This window comes from Mandrillus leucophaeus, unplaced genomic scaffold, assembly GCF_000951045.1.
Source record: "Mandrillus leucophaeus isolate KB7577 unplaced genomic scaffold, Mleu.le_1.0 Scaffold57, whole genome shotgun sequence".
In the NCBI taxonomy this organism is placed as follows: domain Eukaryota; kingdom Metazoa; phylum Chordata; class Mammalia; order Primates; family Cercopithecidae; genus Mandrillus; species Mandrillus leucophaeus.
The window spans coordinates 5428765-5446173 of record NW_012106141.1 but is presented as its reverse complement, the minus strand read 5'-3'; the positions used below and the strand labels follow the sequence as shown (position 1 = coordinate 5446173).

Genomic DNA, 17409 nt, shown 5'->3' with positions numbered 1-17409 from the left:
TCTCCTGCCTCAGCCTCCCAAGTAGCTGGGACTACAGGCGCCCGCCACCACACCTGGCTAATTTTTTGTATTTTTAGTAGAGACGGGGTGTCTCAATCTCCGGACATCTTGATCCGCCCACCTCCGCCTCCCAAAGTGCTGGGATTACAGGTGTGAGCCACCGCGCCAGGGCAGGGGTTTTCTTAAAAACAATAACAACAAAAACAGTTGTGGAAAGCATGTAGAGTGTGGGTTTTTTCAGTCTTCAGTCTTCAGGTTGGCAGGGCATCTGGGACCCAGGTTCCTTCCCTCACCTTTCTGGGCCCCTCCTAGTGCAGGTCAAAGCCGGGCTCCTGGCTGGCAATTGGGGAAAGAGTGCATGAAGCAGGCACATCCACTGTTCAGGTCCTGAAGCTGTGGCTTGTTTCATATCATTTGTTGCCCATTTGAAAGACAGGCACACCACTGACTTCCAGGGGAGGCTGGCTGACCATCTAGGTGGAAGCTGCATGCCTGGGAGGGAGAAGGGGATGAAGGATCTTCGAGGCCACAGATAGACATCAGTTCTCAGGGCCTTGAGTCTACCTTGTTGGCATGCAGCGTTTTATTGGATCAAGGCCCTGGAGAAAATCCCTGAGCAGGAGGAGATAAACCAGTTTAGTCCCCTTCATCCTACCCAGAGGCCTCTGGGGTACCTGAGCCAAAGTGCACAGTTCATTGACTGTGTGGATGGAAGGGCTGTGGGACTTGAAAATGTGACTCCGGTCCTGGGCAGCTGACCAGGGCAGCTGACCGACATGGTCCTCGTTAACCTGCTCTCCAGGGAGATGGGTTGCATCTGCCTTGGTTTTGACTGAGGACCTGAGGAGAGCTGTTAGCTGTCCCCGCTTTGGTTCAGAATGCCCTTTTGTTTGCACAGCTGAAGCCTACAATTCAGCCATGGTTTGTTTGGGCTCAGAAAACAGGCAAGGATGGAGAGAAACTGAAAAACTGACCTGGACTATCAGTGGGCACCAGGTCCTGCTGGCCTGGGGTCTGGATGCAGGAGATCTGACCTTTTCAATGTGGGGTGGCCTTGCAGCAGCTCTTCACAGGCTGCTGCTGCTGTAGGCTCACCCAAGCAGCCAAGACAGTCAGGATCTATTCTAGTTTTGTGCAGAGCTGGATATAGAAGAGGCATTAGCCAGGTCAGGAAAGAGGATGGGTAAGGAGTTCCAGGCCAGGTGAGCATGGGGCAAGGTAAACTGGGATGTTAAGGTGGGGCCAGTTTGTGACCAGCCTGGGCAACAGGGCAAAACCCCGTCTCTATAAAAAATTAAATTAGCCAGGTGGGTGGCATGTGCTTGTAGTCTCAGCTACCCAGGAGGCTGAGGTGGAAGGATCGCTTGAGCCCAGGAGGTGGATGTTGCAGTGAGCAGAGATTGTACCATTGCACTCTAGCCTGGATGACTGAGACCCTGTCTTAAAAAAAAAGGGGGGGAGGGGCCAGACCCCCAACCCATATGTGCTGCTTTTCTCTTTCAGGGAGGTTTGATAAAATATCAGTAGTTCAATTCTTTTTTTTTTTTTTTTTCTTCCTCTCTCTCTGAGATGGAGTCTCATGCCCAGGCTGGAGTGCAATGGAGTGATCTCGGCTCACTGCGACCTCTGCTTTCTGGGTTCAAGTGATTCTTGTGCCTCAACCTCCCGAGTAGCTGGGATTATAGGCACCCACCACCATGTCTGGCTAATTTTTGTATTTTTAGTAGAGACAGGGTTTCACCATATTGCCCAGGCTGGTCTCGAACTCCTGACCTCAGGTGGTCTGACTGCCTCAGCTTCCCAAAGTGCTGGGATTATAGGCATGAGCCACCGTGCCCAGCCCATAGTTCAGTTCTTCAGGTGGTTCTTGGTGCTGCATGTGAGATCTCTGCAAGGACATGTCTGAGCTGCGTGGTTTAGAAGGTCAGCATGGCCCAAGACCCTCAAAGCAGCACCATTCTTTCTCAGACATGTCCTCCTTGCGGAGACCTCACGTGCCACAGGTTCGCTGCAGCATTAGAGGTCAGCCTCCCCTTGGAGCAGGAGCAGGGGCCTTGGAGGTGGCAGTCATGGCCCTCCTAATGAATTGCTTGACTCAGAGAAGTGACAAATTGAACATTTCAACCACCTGTTAATTCACAAGGTACTTCTTTTTATTTCTTTTTGCTTGCACAAAACACTTGGAGTATGTCTTGTGGATGTCTGGCCCTAGGGAAGAGTGTTTGGCACATAGCAGGTACTTAAGTATTAGGAAAATGAGGATGGAGGGAAGGGAGGGAACATTATTAAGCAGCCAACTGTGAGACAGGCATTGTGCTTGACTCTTTTTTTTTCTTTTTTTTTTGAGACAGTCTCGTTCTGTCGCCCAGGCTGGAGTGCGGTGGCGTGATCTCGGATCACTGCAACTGCGCCTCCTGGGTTCAAGTGATTTTCATGCCTCAGCCTCCCCAGTAGCTGGAATTACAGGCGCCTGCCATTATGCGCTGCTAATTTTTTTATCTTTAGTGGAGACAGGGTTTCACCATGTTGGCCAGGCTGATCTCGAACTGTTGACCTCAGTGATCCGCCTGCCTCGGCCTCCCAAAGTGCCAGGATTACAAGTGTGAGCCACTGTGCCCGCCCGACACTTGGCATTCTCTAACCTACCTACTCCTTACAACAGCCCTGGGAAGTAGTTGACTGTGGCCATTTCTATTTGGTAGATGAGGAAAAATAAGGTTCAGAGATGGATCGTTCAAACTTACGTATCTAGTCAAGCTGCTGGTTCCGGAGCCTGTGTTTGCAACCCCTCTGCCATGCAGCCTTGCCGGGTGGTAGAGATGAGGGGGCAGAGTGCACAGTGCATGGCATCTTGTTTCCCAGATGGCCAAGTCTTAGTGTGAGTGTCTATAGGCTTGGTAACTTGTGTCAAGCACATACCCCATCTCTCTCTTTTTTTGAGATGGAGTCTCTCTTGGTCGCCCAGGCCGGAGTGCAGTGGTGCCATCTTGGCTCACTGCAACCTCTGCCTCCTAGGTTCAAGCGATTCTCCTGCCTCAACCTTCCGAGTAGCTGGGACTACAGGCACATGCCACCACGCCCAGCAAATTTTTGTATTTTTAGCAGAGACTGGGTTTCACCATATTGGCCAGGATGGTCTCAAACTCCCGACCTCGTGATCTGCCTCCCTTGGCCTCCCAAAGTGCTGGAATTACAGGCTCTCTCTCTCTCATTTTTTTGAGACAGTCTTACTCTGTTGCCCAGCTTGGAGTGCAGTGGCGTGATCATGGCTCACTGCAGCCTTGATCTCCTGGTTCAAGCAGTTCTCCTGCCTCAGCCTCTCACGTAGTTGGTACTAATGATCATTCACCACCATACCTGACTAATTTTTGTATTTTTAATAGAGATGGGGTTTCACCATGTTGGCCAGGCTGGTCTCGAACTCCTGACCCCAAGTGATCCTCCTGCCTCGGCCTCCCAAAGTGCTGAGATTACAGGCATGAGCCACTGTGCCCGGCCTCTCCTTGATTCTTACAGTCACTTTGTTGGCTGTTTCTGACGCAGCAGCTACCTGCCTTATGGCCAAAGGATGACCTATTCCTTCCCAGGAGGGCAAAAATGTGGAATAGTGTCTGTCCATGCCTCTCCTCATGGGCCACCACCTCAGCCACCCTGGTTAATCAGTAACAACCAGGAGAGAAGCTGCTGGAACTGACCTCTGGGAACTCCCTGGATGGTTTGGTGCAGGAATGTAGTAGGCATACACATGGTAGCGTGGATCTGGGCCCTCCTGATGTGAGTAGAGTGGTAAAAGGCCACCATCTCCCTCACCTCTGGGGAACTCGTCCACAAATAAGATGTTTCCAAGATGCTTCTGAAGGTTGCCTAAAAATAGCTGGTTTCCACCCCCATAAATGCGTCCATTCCAGAATGCTCCTTCACCAGGACCAGAGAACTGATTTACAGAAGTGACATGAAAACATTCCATCCCAGAATTTGTAGTAGCTCAAGTTAAGTTTCTAGCTATTAAACAAAACAAAACAAAAAACACCCACCCTGTTCACTTATAAGCAGCACTGAGTAATTTTAAGTCGTTTGAGAAAATGTATGTGGTTTGAGGGTCAGGGTTGTCCAGAGCCAGGACCAGTTATGTGGGAATTGTGATTGGCTGGATTTGAGGAGGAAAAACCCATGGCCCAATTCCAACCCACTGAAATCTAAGCAGATTCTAGGTGGTTGGGCGGACCTGGTAGGCGTTGGTTTATTTTATTCCCGAAAAAGGCCCTCGAGCAACTCATGGGCCTCACATGGAATCCTGCTGAAAGGCTTCCGTCTCATCTGGCCTTTTCCTCCTCTTAAGGTTCTGCTCCACGTTTTACCCTCGGCGTAACCATGAGGTCTGAAAAGCGCGTCGTCTACGTGATGGTCAGACGTTGTTGACCCTGTGATGCTGTGTATAACATTTCATTTTCGAGGCATGGGGAGTCTCCTATTTCATGTAGATGGGAACCTGGAGGTCTTTGGGCAAGTTGCCATCTTTTTATTGTTCCAAGAGTTTGGTGAAGCGTTTGAACCTTCACCTGTCAAAATCAGTTTTGGAATGAGAACTGCTCTCTCTGTAGCTCCTTAGAATAGCAGACGGAAGGTATCGTTTATCCCAATGAGACCATAAAGGGGGCTTTCCCATGTGAACACCCACCTTGAATTCGATTGGAAACAGAAGTTCTGGGCATTGTATTTTTTGTAAATTTGGCTCAGACTTCAACTAGGTCATATTTCCCCCAAAATCTTTTCAAAAAAGACTTGTGTCTCATTCCTTTTGACTAGCATGTGTAAGCTGGGTAAAAATAGAGCAAGCTGATTTCATGTTAATGATTTCATGTTAGGTTTATGAATCAAATCTGCGAGTCTGCTTTTGAAAAGCATTTAACATGTAACTTGGGAAAGTTAGAGTTTTGCAGACTAATGCCTGTGGCCCGATGAGACTTCATAGCTCCATCCAGTCCCTCCTGGTGCAAGAGATCAATGCCTTGAGGGTGCCTGGCCACCACCATTACCCCGACAGTATACCCACTATTTATTTATTTATTAATTACCCTTTTGAAGTTTGCTCTTCTCCCTTTAACTTAAAGGAAATTGGCATGGGAACTTGTCTGATCTGGAATTTCTGATAATCAGTAGGTAGTAACTCTGTAATCAATCGCACTTCAAAACAACAACCAAATAACAGGATAGCTAATCCAAAAAATTCAGTCATGGTCAAGGACTTCCAGCTCAGGAAATGTCTGGTCCCGTGGGGTGAATTCCTTGGATAACCAAGTTCTGTGCAGGGCCTGGAGTTTTATGCAGACCATTGCTCCTTGATTGACCACAGGACCTTAAAAGGGAGGGCTGGCTTCATGACCACATGACCTGTGTGCTCAGAAGGGCCCTGTGCTTGATTTATTGCTCTGCTGTTGCTGTCTTGAAGTTTTTAATTTTTTTTTTTTTTTGGCAGTAGGGAGTTGCAGTTTCAAACAACACTCATTTATTGTCTCACAGTTTCTGTGGGCCAGGAGTCCAGCCATGGCTTAAGACCAGCTCCTCTGCTCCAGGTCTCACAAGACTACAAGGAAGGTGCCATCTCGGTTGTGTTTTCATCTGAATGCCTAACTAAGGAAAAATCCACTTCATTCAGATTCATTCAGGTTCATTCAGGTTTTTAAAAGAGTCCGTTTCCATGTGATTGTCTCACTGATGGTCCCAGCTTTTTACTAGCTGTTGCTTGGAGGCTAACCTCAGGTTTTAGAGGCTACACTCATATCTCTGCCACGGGGCCTTCTGCATAGGCAGTTAATGACACGGCTGCCTGTTTCCTCACAGCCAGCAAGAGAATCTGTCTCCTGTCTGCTAAAGTGGAGTTTCATGCATCATAATATGGTCATGGGAGTAATAGCCCGTCACCTCTGCCGTTGTTCTGTTGGTTAGAGTAAAGGCACAGGTTTTCCCCACACTCAGGGAAGAACCCATGATATAAAGACTTTCAGTAAAGGAGACAACAAACAGAATATGGAATGATCAGAATTCTCTTATGACCCAGACCAAGAGCATCAGCATTACCTGTGAATTTATGGGAAATTCAAATTCTCCTGTTTCACCCCTGGCCTGTTAAATCAGAAACTTGAAAAGCGAGCCCAGCATTCTGTGGTTTAACAGGTCCTTCAGGTGATTCTGACACCTGCTAAATTTTGAGAACCACTGGTCTAGAGGCAGGCAGGTCTTGCTCCCCTAGGAGTTAAGTTTAATGTATCTTCTGGTAATACTGAGAAATGAGCTGGGAAATGGTTCCAAAATCAGGTTATCCTCCCCAGGATCAACAAGACTCATGCTTGCAAAAGAGAGCGAAGAAGAGAAACTAAAAAAAGCAAGAGGCTGTGTGTGAAGCTAGATTCAAACAGTTAAAGACAGCAACACATGGCAAAAGATGGGAATTTGAGGAAGTGGGTAGTGAAAGCAATTCTTGAGCTAAATTACAAGAAAAGACAGTGAATTTGTATCTGTTTCCTGTATTTAGGGGCCTGGCTTAAACGTTAGTGATACATTTGGGGAGTAGAAAATGGATGTTGGTGTGAAGTTCTTAAGTTTTGGACAAGGAACTCTGTATTTTCATTTTTCTCTGAGCCCCATGAATTATGTAGACAGTCCTGCTTCGAAGTTATTATTTATACAGTTCATTATAGAGAAAGTCCTCGGGAATCTTAACTTTGAGTGAGGATTGCTTGAATTAGTTTTTCTTACCAGCCACTCCATGATACTCTGTTTTTTCCAGGTTAGATGATCAAGTTTTATTATGACTGAATCTGCAACTGCAAAATTAATTCTGATTAATTAATTAAATTCTGATGATTTCTCTCTGATGGTTTGGGTGTGGGCTCTTAAAGAGGGTCTTTTGTTGCAAGAAGATAATAACAATAATCAGGTTAATTAAATAAAGCTGTCACCCTTTCAGTTTTGAGTGGCATGCCACGCACCCCTTATCAGCATGTGAGTTGCTTTTCATGTGGTTGTGGTTGGGTTTCATTAAGTGTAGTTTGGCATGTGTTCAACCAGAGTTCAGGTGGCTCTTGGTGGATGGCTGGGGAGACACGAAGATGCAGACAGCTCAGTCCCTCCCCAGCAAGCGGTTTCAGTTCTGGAGTGAGGTGGGAGCCCAAGGAACTCACACGTAAATGCTGGTGGGAGTGAAGTGCCACCAGCTGTAGAATCTGGTGTCAGAATTATGAGCCACGAGTTGTCCCACCGGAGGATGGGTGAAGGTCTTCCCATCAAAGGAATGGAGAACACACGAAGAGGTCCAGGGGCTCAGGGCAAGATAGTCCTGGAACGAGGAGTCTTTGAGCCTGCAGTATGGTGAGTGGGAGTGGCAAGAGTGGAAAGCGGATCAGATGGGTGTTGTTGTATAGGTTCTGAGGTGCTATATGTTTAAGAGCTGACTGTGTGTAGCAGGGACCCTGGTGAATTTGGAAGCACAGAAGTACCTGACGAGAAAGATGGTACCTCTTTCTCCGGGAGGCGGAGGTTGCAGTGAGCCCAGATCGTGCACACGTGCACACACGCATACACACACACACACACAATCTGGTACACTGTATACTACCAGGTTAGCAGGTTGTTACCTCTGGGATGCAGTCACTCCTTTTTATCATCTATATTTGTGAAATGATTTCTTTCAGTTTTTGAGACAGCGTCTCACTTTGTTGCCCAGGCTGGAGTGCAGTGGCGTGACCTTGGCTTTCTGCAACTTTGGCTTCCCAGGCTCAAGCGATCCTCCAACCTCAGTCTCCTGAGTAGCTGGGACTACAGGAGTGAGCTGCCATGCTTGGCTAATTTTTATTTTTTTCTTGGTAGAGAGGGAGTTTTGCCATGTTGCCCAGGCTGGTCTTGAATTCCTGAGCTCACAGCAATCCTCCTGCCTTGGCCTCCCAAAATGCTGGGGTTACAGGAGTGAGCCACTGCACCTGGCCATTATTATGGAAAATTTTAAGCATACAGAAAAGTAGCGACAGTGGTATCGTACGTGCTCATGAACCCATGATCCAGTGACATCCGTTAACAGCATTTTGGAATCATATTTCATCTCTTCTTGTCCTCAGGTGTTTTGTAGCAAATTTCGGCATTACATCCTTTCACTCTTAAGTATCTCAGTATGGTTCTCTAATAGTTGAAGACCCATTTACATTTATATAAGGAGCATAATTTACACTTGTGTAACCCAAAGGACTGACCAAGCCTGTGCCTCTCTCCGCAGATAGCAAAGCCATTGTGGATGGGAACCTGAAGCTCATCTTGGGTCTGGTGTGGACGCTGATCCTCCACTACTCCATCTCCATGCCCGTGTGGGAGGATGAAGGGGATGATGATGCCAAGAAGCAGACGCCAAAGCAGAGGCTGCTGGGGTGGATTCAGAACAAGATCCCCTACTTGCCCATCACCAACTTTAACCAGAACTGGCAAGATGGCAAAGCCCTGGGAGCCCTGGTAGACAGCTGTGCTCCAGGTAAGTGCGCAGAGCTGCCTAAACCATCTATCCAGGATGGGGGCATGTGGGTCCCAAACATTCTGGTTTTCAACAGGAATGCTATCTTTGCCTTGATTGGCGTATTTCTCCAGGTCTTGGCCCATTATAAAACGGCTAAGGAAACTAAAACTGGCTCTGTTTACCCTTCCAAGGGCAGATCTTCTAGATATATCCATAGACATGTTTGAGCATCAAGTTGAACCTTTTATCCAAATTCCAATGAAGGAGTTGGTGCTTAGAAGCAAGACTTGGGTTTAGCTTCCAGACTCCAAAATCCTGTGTCTTCCCACATTGGTGCTCAGTTTCTTGTTGGATTTGGAGAAACATTTGGTCCTATTAGGTGGCTTGGCATGAAAATCTAAAAACTTCCATGGAGTGGAAAGTACCCATTTTTATTAACCACTGGTTTGACTATATTTGGCATTCTCCACCCTTTTCTTTCTGTGTTACTGTGAAATAGCACTTGGTCAGGATTCAACTGGAGCCTTTTCCACCCTTGATAGGCTGCTTATTTCTTAGTGGCTGAGTGTATATGAAGGCTGTAATTATTCCCACTGGAGGGTTTAGACTGATGGGTAGAAAGACCAGAGCCCGAGTTTACACTCACCCCCCCTAAAGTTGATTTTAATAAAAAAAAAAAAAGGTATTAATCATATTTTCCATTTACTGTGTATTCTGTATTTACTGGGCACATTAGTATTTAGTTAGTTAGTGGTTCTTGACATACTCAAAGCAGAACTAGTGTAGTGGGGTAGGGGAGGGCTGAAGGCCTCATTCTTCCTTGAGAGTCTGTAAGTTGGTGTCATCCAGGAAAAATTCAAAGTGCAGCCTTAATTGATTTCCTAATATCCTCTTTTTTTACTTCCATTTAAGGACACATTTTAGGATACCTCTTTCCAATTTAAACATGGGAGTTTTTACTCTAGTCCTTTACCTCTTGTGCTTATAAAGCCTTTTAAGATAATTCTAGGTTTGCACCTTTGAGCAAGTGGGTTTTTGAATCACACAGGATGCTACTCTAGACTTTTTAGGTATATCCAGAAATAGAGTTAAAAAAAAAAAAATCCCTCCTGCATAAAGGCACCGGGCTTTTTCCAAGCTTTGTTTATTTTTTAACACCACTCCTTCAAGGAATGGATAATCCCCATCTTCATGCAAGAACATAGCACCCAGAGGAGAAGTCTCAGTGATGGAGGATATTTTATACCCTGGCACACTCATACCTGTGATACTTTTTGCCTATTAAATATATGATTCGCTCAGATTTTAAGAAAAAATCATTCTCTGAACTAAAAGAACAAATGGGGTTAGTTTAGGCACATGGTTTCCTTTAATCTGTTTGATCAGCTAATGCTAAAAGCATCTTTTGTGTTCTGTTAACAGGTCTGTGCCCAGACTGGGAATCCTGGGACCCGCAGAAGCCTGTAGATAACGCACGAGAAGCCATGCAGCAGGCAGATGACTGGCTGGGTGTCCCACAGGTATGCACAAGTGTGCCAGGTCCTGTGAGGTTGCCCCCACCACTAGTTTGTCCTGTGGATGCCTTCCTGGGTCAGGGAGGCAGCCCGACCTTCTTGGCATTGAGACTTAAAAGAGCATTGCCTGTGATGCGCTCTCATCTTCCTCAGTTTACCCATAATAGTAGGTTCTTATTGACTTAGGTGCTTATAGATCTTAGTGTGTTGGTTTAATGTAGATCATCCAGAAATTTTCATGTCACTCTTCTTTGTCACACACTGGCAAATTTCCTAGTATTTCTTCTTTAAATATTTTGAAGGCTACCTTTAAACCCCAGACTACAAATATGAACCCTAACTATTAGGTTGAGCCATAAGAAATTGATAGTATTTGAACATTTTTCAATCTACATTTTAAAAGGTAATTTTAATCCAGTAGCTTAGGAAAAGTCACAGGACTTAAAACTTTTGGTTTTTTTTTTTTTTTTTTTTTTGAGATAGAGTCTCGCTCTGTCGCCCAGGCTAGAGTGCAGTGGTATGATCTCTCACTGCAACCTCCACCTCCCAGGTTCAAGCAATTCTCCTGCCTCAGCCTCCTGAGTAGCTGGGATTACAGGTGCATGCCACTGCGCCTGGCTAATTTTTGTATTTTTAGTAGAGACAGATTTTACCATGTTGGTCAGGCTGGTCTCGAACTCCTGACATCATGATCTGGCCACCTTGGTCTCCCAAAGTGCTGGGATTATAGGTGTGAGTCACTGCGCCCAGCCGACTTAAAACTTTTAAAAACATGTAAGCCGGGATAATCCACCATTAATGGAAACTCTGGAATAATCTCTATCACCCGTAATCCTATCATAGGAATATAACAAGAGGACTCAGAAATCAAGTAAGTCTTGGATACGATCTACAGTAGTCACATTGCTTAGTTGAAGTCTGATCTTCCTAGCTGGGAGGAAAACCAGTGTTTTCTTTCCAGAAACTGCCTCTAACAGTTAGGCACCATGAGTCCCGTGTCCAAAGGCTAGCCAGGGAAGATTACAGGTAGCCAGTGCCATGGGACTGATGGCCTCGCTATAGGCTGCACTGAGGTCTGAGTTCAGTGTGTTTTGTAACAGGGTCCCTTGGAAGGTAGAACAACATGCCTGTTTCTTTGGTTTGGTTTTGGAGTCATGTCTCTCTTACATGGCCCATTTGTTTCTTGGCTCGTCCACTCAGGAAGTGGTGTGGTGTGTTTTTCATCTCCGCTTAAACCTAAACCGTCTCCTTTTTACGTTCATGTGATGTTGGCATGGGTGAAGTTGTTGAAGGAGCTCCCGGGAAGAAATGCCAAATCGACACACATCCTACCTTTTATGGAATGTATTGAAGGCGACTGTTCAAACCCAAGTAGCTCTTTTGTTCCTGCAGGCTAATGGTCAGAATGTTTTCTGGTGCTTTTTATCACATGGGGAGGGAAGTTGGACACGTCTGTTGTTCGTTGCACATGGTAAACCTGGTTCATGAGACAGAACCTCTGTTCATCCGAGGAAGTGTGATTTACCTCCTTAGCACCATTACTGGAGGCAGGGAGGACTCTGCATGCTGTTTAGGGCTGGGTCAGGTGATGGTACTGAAATTGAGGTGGCACCTTCAGGGAGGTCACCTGTCCAGGATGGGTCTAGTCTTACTCCTAAACTGAATGTCAAGAGAAATTCACCCATTCCCTATTTATTTATTTATTTATTTATTTATTTATTTATTTATTTATTTATTTATTTGAGACGGAGTCTTGCTCCGCCACACAGGCTGGAGTGCAGTGGCACGATCTCAGCTCACTGCAACCTTCGCCTCCTAGGTTCAAGCAATTCTCCTGCCTCAGCCTCCCGAGTAGCTAGGACCGCAGGTGTGTGCCACCGTACCCGGCTAGTTTTGTATTTTTAGTAGAAATGGGGTTTCACCATGTTGGCCAGGGTTATCTCGAACTCATGACCTCATGATCTGCCCACCTCGGCCTCCCGAAGTACTGGGATTACATGCATGAGCCACTGCACCCAGCCTTTTCTTTTCTTTTTTTTTTTTTTTTAAGAGACGGCGTCTTACTCCTCTGTCACCCAGGCTGGAGGGCAGTGGCATGATCTTGGCTCACTGAAACCTCCACCTCCTGGGTTCAAGCCATCCTCCTGCCTCAGCCTCTCTAGTAGCTGGGATTACAGGTATCTGCCACCGCACCGGGCTAATTTTTGTAGTTTTAGTGGAGATTGGATTTCACCATGTTGGCCAGGCTGGTCTCAAACTCCTGACCTCAAGTGATTCTCTTGTCTCGGCCTCCTAAAGCAATGGGATTACAGTCATGAGCCACCACCCCTGGCTTCCCAATTTTTTTAATGGCTCCTAATATATTGAGATCACATATCTAATATTTACATGTTGTTTCTTTTTTATTTACCTTTTTTAATTAGTAGAGTTAATACAGATACAGACCATGAATATATGAGCAAAGGAAAAAGCTGGTTAACCTGTGCACTTTTTTGTAACATGCTCTCATCCTGTGTGTGCTTCTTTCTTCATTTTCCTGACTTGCTATAGTTTATCCTTTTATCATTTTTGAAAGCTTTGACCAGAGGAGTAAATGGACTTTTGGGGAATGGGGAGGACAATGAACTTTTGGAAGTTACATGCAGAATTTTTTGGAGAGGGGCCCCTAGATTTCAAAGGGGCCTGCAATTTCTCAAAAATGGTTAAAAACACTGATGTTGGTCTGTTGGTTTATTGTAATTTCACTTAATTGAGAAGCTGACTCAGTTTCCTAATATTTGTAGTGGTTGATTTAAGAGGCATTTGCAAACACTTCAATAGTTGCAAAGTGATGTGTTCTGGGTGTTCATCCACCATGTCATTATCCTAGGTCATCACTCCTGAAGAAATCATTCACCCGGATGTGGACGAGCACTCGGTTATGACTTACCTGTCCCAGTTCCCCAAAGCCAAGCTCAAGCCAGGGGCTCCTCTCAAACCCAAACTCAATCCGAAGAAAGCCAGGGCCTATGGCAGAGGTGAGTGTTGGTCCTCTGATGTTGTGTTGGAGACATGTCCTCTGGTGTTGGAGATGATTTCATGGCTTCAAGGGTGATGTTCTCGGAAATAAAAATATATGGGTGTAATCCTCAAAGATACCCCAAGCCTCCTTTATAACACATTTTATGACTGTTTTATTCTGCCTTGTTTTTCTAAGGCTTTAAGAAATCCTTCTGCTTAGATGGAAAGGGCAAGTTTGCGGCTTGGTGATTTTAGTGCAGTAGCCCATTGCTTCCATTTTTCAGAAGAGGAATCATGGGGTAGGGAGTCGGGGTTGTTTGGTCTTGCCCCAGATCACTATAGTCAGTGATGAGGGTGGGCCATCTGGCTGCTGATTCATTTCTCCTTCTGTTACACTAAGACTGCCTCAGATTTCCAGCGGGAGTGGGAGCTATTGTTAACCCCTGGCAGATACTTCCTTGCTAAGACATCCTGTTTATGACTGTGAGGCAAGCTGCAAGAACACCGTTCTGCTCAGAACATTATAGTGGGTAGAAGCCATTTCAAGGCGTTTGGTGGTGTGACTGGCACCTGACTTCAGGCACACTAGCTTTGTGAAGAGAACAGTTACATGGCTGCAAAGTGTGGTTTCTGGTAAAGGTCAACACGGCCAGATACAACTTAACGCCTTTTCTATGGGGGAGGGGAAGGAGTGCATTTTATTTCTCATTTTTCATAATTAAGAAAATATCGGCTGGGTGCGGTGGTTCATGCCTATAATCCCAGCACTTTGGGAGGCCGAGGCAGGCGGATCACCTGAGGTCAGGAGTTGGAGACCAGCCTGGCCAACATGGTGAAACCCCGTCTCTACGAAAAATACAAAAATTAGCCGGGTGTGGTGGTGGGCGCCTATAATCCCAGCTACTCAGGAGGCTGAGGCAGGAGGATTGCTTGAACCTGGGAGGCAGAGGTTGCAGTGAGCCGAGATCATGCCACTGCACTCCAGCCTGGGTGACCGAGTGTGTGAGCCTCCATCTCAAAAAAAAAAAAAAAAAAAATGTTATCCCAGTGGGATAACAGTTATACACACAATATTCTGTATATCTTCTCCCAGAATTGACAGTTGTTACCGTTCTAGCTTAATGGTTTTCTCTTGCCCTTTGTGTGTATTTGCATATGTGTTTGTGTATATGATTGCTGAATTATTTGAAAATAAGTTGCAAGCATGATGACAGTTCTGTCCTCAGTACATCACTAAGCTTCTCCTAAGAATAGGATATCCTCTTGCATAAGCATAGTACTCGTTGCCATGTGTAAGAAAATTAACAATAGTTTCATATAGTATTGTTTGTGTTCGAATTTCCCTATTGTCCTAAGATTGTCTTTTATAGTTGTTGTTTTACAAACTAAGATCTGATTAAGGTTCACTTACTGCATTTGTTATTTCTCTTTAGACTCTTTTCATGCTAAATAATTTCCCAAAACTTTTTTTTTTTTTAAATGACACTGACTTTCTGAACAGTTAAGGGCATGTGTCTTGTAGGATGTTCCTTCCCTACATATGTTCCTTCCATACATATGTTCCCTTTGAATAAAGCATTTTCCTGCTTGGTATCAGCTTAGTGTTTTGTTTTGTTTTGTTTTTTTGAGACAGAGTCTTGCTCTGTTGCCCAGGCTGGAGTGCAGTGGCACATTCTCAGCTCACTGCAACCTCTGCCTCCTGGGTTCCAGCAATTTTCCTGCCTCAGCCTCCTGAGTTGCTGGGATTACAGGCGTCCACCACTATGCCTGGCTAATTTATGTATTTTTAGTAGAGATGGGGTTTTACCATGTTGGCCAGGCTGGTCTCCAACTCCTGGCCTCAGGTGATCTGCCCAACTCGGCCTCCCAATCAGCTTATTCTTAAGATGACACATGGCTAGAACAGTGGTGCTGACCACGTGCTATTCTCACCTCAGTGGCCAGGTCTTCTCATCTGACTTTTTCGGCATGATATAGACCAGCAGATAGTTCTGGAAGGAACCCCTTACCATTTGAGGTTCTGTTTGCAGTAAGGTGTGAGGTCTGTGACATCACTTGTGTTATGTAGGGACTAGGGACTTCAAAGCCCTCCTCCCATTCACAGTCACTTGAAGGTTGGCATGTCCTCACTTGCTTTAAAAGTGCTTTCTTTGGCCTGGTTTGGTGGCTCACGCCTGTAATCCCAGCACTTTGGGAGGCCGAGGCGGGCAGATCACAAGGTCAGAAGATTGAGACCATCCTGGCTAACAAGGTGAAACCCCGTCTCTACTAAAAATACAAAAATTAGCTGGGCGTGGTGGTACAAGCTTGTAGTCCCAGCTACTTAGGAGGCTGAGACAGGAGAATTGCTTGAACCCGGGAGGCGGAGGTTGTAGTGAGCCAAGATCGCGCCATTGCACTCCAGAATCTCTGATTGTAAAGATTATGCTTCCTTAATCTCAAAAAAAAAAAAAAAAAAAAAAAAAGAGGTGGGGCTTTCTTTAAGGCATACCACAGGTGGTGGCTGGAATGAGGAATCTCTGATTGTAAAGATTATGCTTCCTTAATGGCAAAACAGTTGCAAACAACCAAATAAATCCTTTGTCAACCAGATTGGTCAAATGGACTGAATCTAATCAAGGCATAATGTATGTTTGTAATAACCTTATCAGTGGCTGTCCGGCTTCCCTGTTGTTAATGTGAGACGGTTTCCTTTCACGGTGCTATTTTCTAGAAAATGATCACTTGTTACGGTTCAGGAATGTGGCTGGTCATTGCCATTTCCTTCATCTGCCTCTTAGCAAGTGTGGTGCACTTGTGGAGGAAACACACCCTTTTTAAAAAAAAAAATTTTTTTATATGTGTGCATTTTGCATTTTTTTAAACTGTGGGAAAATAGCCATAACATAAAATTCACTATCCATTTTTAAGTGTGGCATTAAGTGTATTCACGTTGTTGTGCAAACGCCACTGCTATCCATCTCCAGAACTTTTTCAGCTTCCCAAACTGAAACTCCATACTCATTAAACAATAACGCCCCATTCTGTCCTCCCCTCTGCTCCTGGTAACCTTTATTCTACTCCCTGTCTCTGTGAATTTGCTTATTCTAGGTACCTCCTAGAAGTGGAATCATATGCTGTCTGTTAGATACCTCCTAGAAGTATAGTCACGTGCTGTCTTTTTTTCCTCTGGCTTACTTCACTCGTCATATGTTTTCAGGATTCATCCATGTTGTAGCATGTATCAGAATTTCATTCCTTTTTAAGGCTGAATAATATTCCTTTGTATGTCTATATTTTGCTTATCCATTCGTCTGCTGATAGACATTTGGGTTGCTACAATCTTTTGGCTATTGTGAATAATTCTGCTATGAAAACATGGGTGTACAAGTGCTGTTTGAGACCCTGCTTTCAATTATTTTAGGGATATACCCAGAAGTGGAATTGGTGGATCATATGGTAATCCTATATTCAGCTTATTTTTCAGGAGGAAGTGGCCTCACTCTCCTTTTTAAAGTAGGAAGAAAAAATGGTCATATTGGGTGACAGGGTCACAAGGCCACATGGGTGGGGCTGTGAGATATTGTTCTTGTCATGTGGTGAGGTGAAAGCCAGGGTCAGTTTTGGTCTCCTCTGTGTGACCACATTGCTTCATTTCTGCCACCTGAGCCCAGGAAGAAAGACTGTTTCATCTTCTTGTTTCTAAAAGATTTGAAAGTGTTGTTTTATTTTTTATTTCCTGGTTGTTTAATGGATGCCAGTTGCCAGCCAGTTAGCATTTGTCGATCTATTCACTGAGCCCTACCTTGCTTAGTTCCAGTGGGTTGAAAGGAGAGAGGGCTGGGGTGAGGTGGGCCTCCAGCCACAGATCTTTGTGGTGGGCTTCCTTGCAGGGTTAACTATGTGAAAAGCATTCATCCATAAGCTAATCAGAAATCTTTGTAAAAATCTAGTTCTCTATGAAGCATTTACTGTAGAGCAATCCTTAAGCATCCTTCTATCTGAGTAATCAGAGGGGGGCCAGTTGTCTTCCTTCATGGTAAGCAAAGCTCCACAGGAGTTTACAGAGTAGGGGTGTGGTTCAGCCTCCTAACCAACCATGGTTAGCCACAGGTGACCAACCCAAGCCCAGACCTTTGACAAGCTGCAGAGTAAGTTGTTTCTTAGGCTGCTGGAGTCAGGCGAAGTGGGACTTTTAGTATTTTAGGTGCATGTTTATTTACTTATTTTTGTTGTTGTCATTTTGAAATAGAGTCTCACTCTCTCTCTCAGTGTGGAGTATTGTGATGCCATCATGGCTAACTGCAGCCTTGACCTTCTGGGCTCAAGTGATTCTCCCGCCTCAGCTTCCCTAGTAGCTGGGACCACAGGTGTGCACCACCATGCCCAGCTTATTTTTTTAATATTTTATTTTGAGAC

The 17409-nt window shown here is 45.3% G+C and overlaps 1 protein-coding gene across 3 annotated transcripts in view; it reads left to right on the top strand.

Annotated features, from left to right (window-relative positions):
• FLNB (filamin B, beta) overlaps positions 1-17409 on the top strand; it is a 130023-nt gene that overhangs the window by 21164 nt on the left and 91450 nt on the right. The window contains exons 2-4 of one of the 3 annotated variants that reach the window (XM_011998389.1): positions 8271-8515; positions 9920-10017; positions 12881-13028. In XM_011998389.1, coding sequence (XP_011853779.1) covers positions 8347-8515; positions 9920-10017; positions 12881-13028 — 415 coding nt within the window. In that variant the 5' untranslated portion in view covers positions 8271-8346. Of the gene's footprint in view, positions 1-8270; positions 8516-9529; positions 9723-9919; positions 10018-12880; positions 13029-17409 lie in introns of those variants that run through there. The other 2 variants (XM_011998391.1, XM_011998390.1) reach the window with 2 other exon arrangements.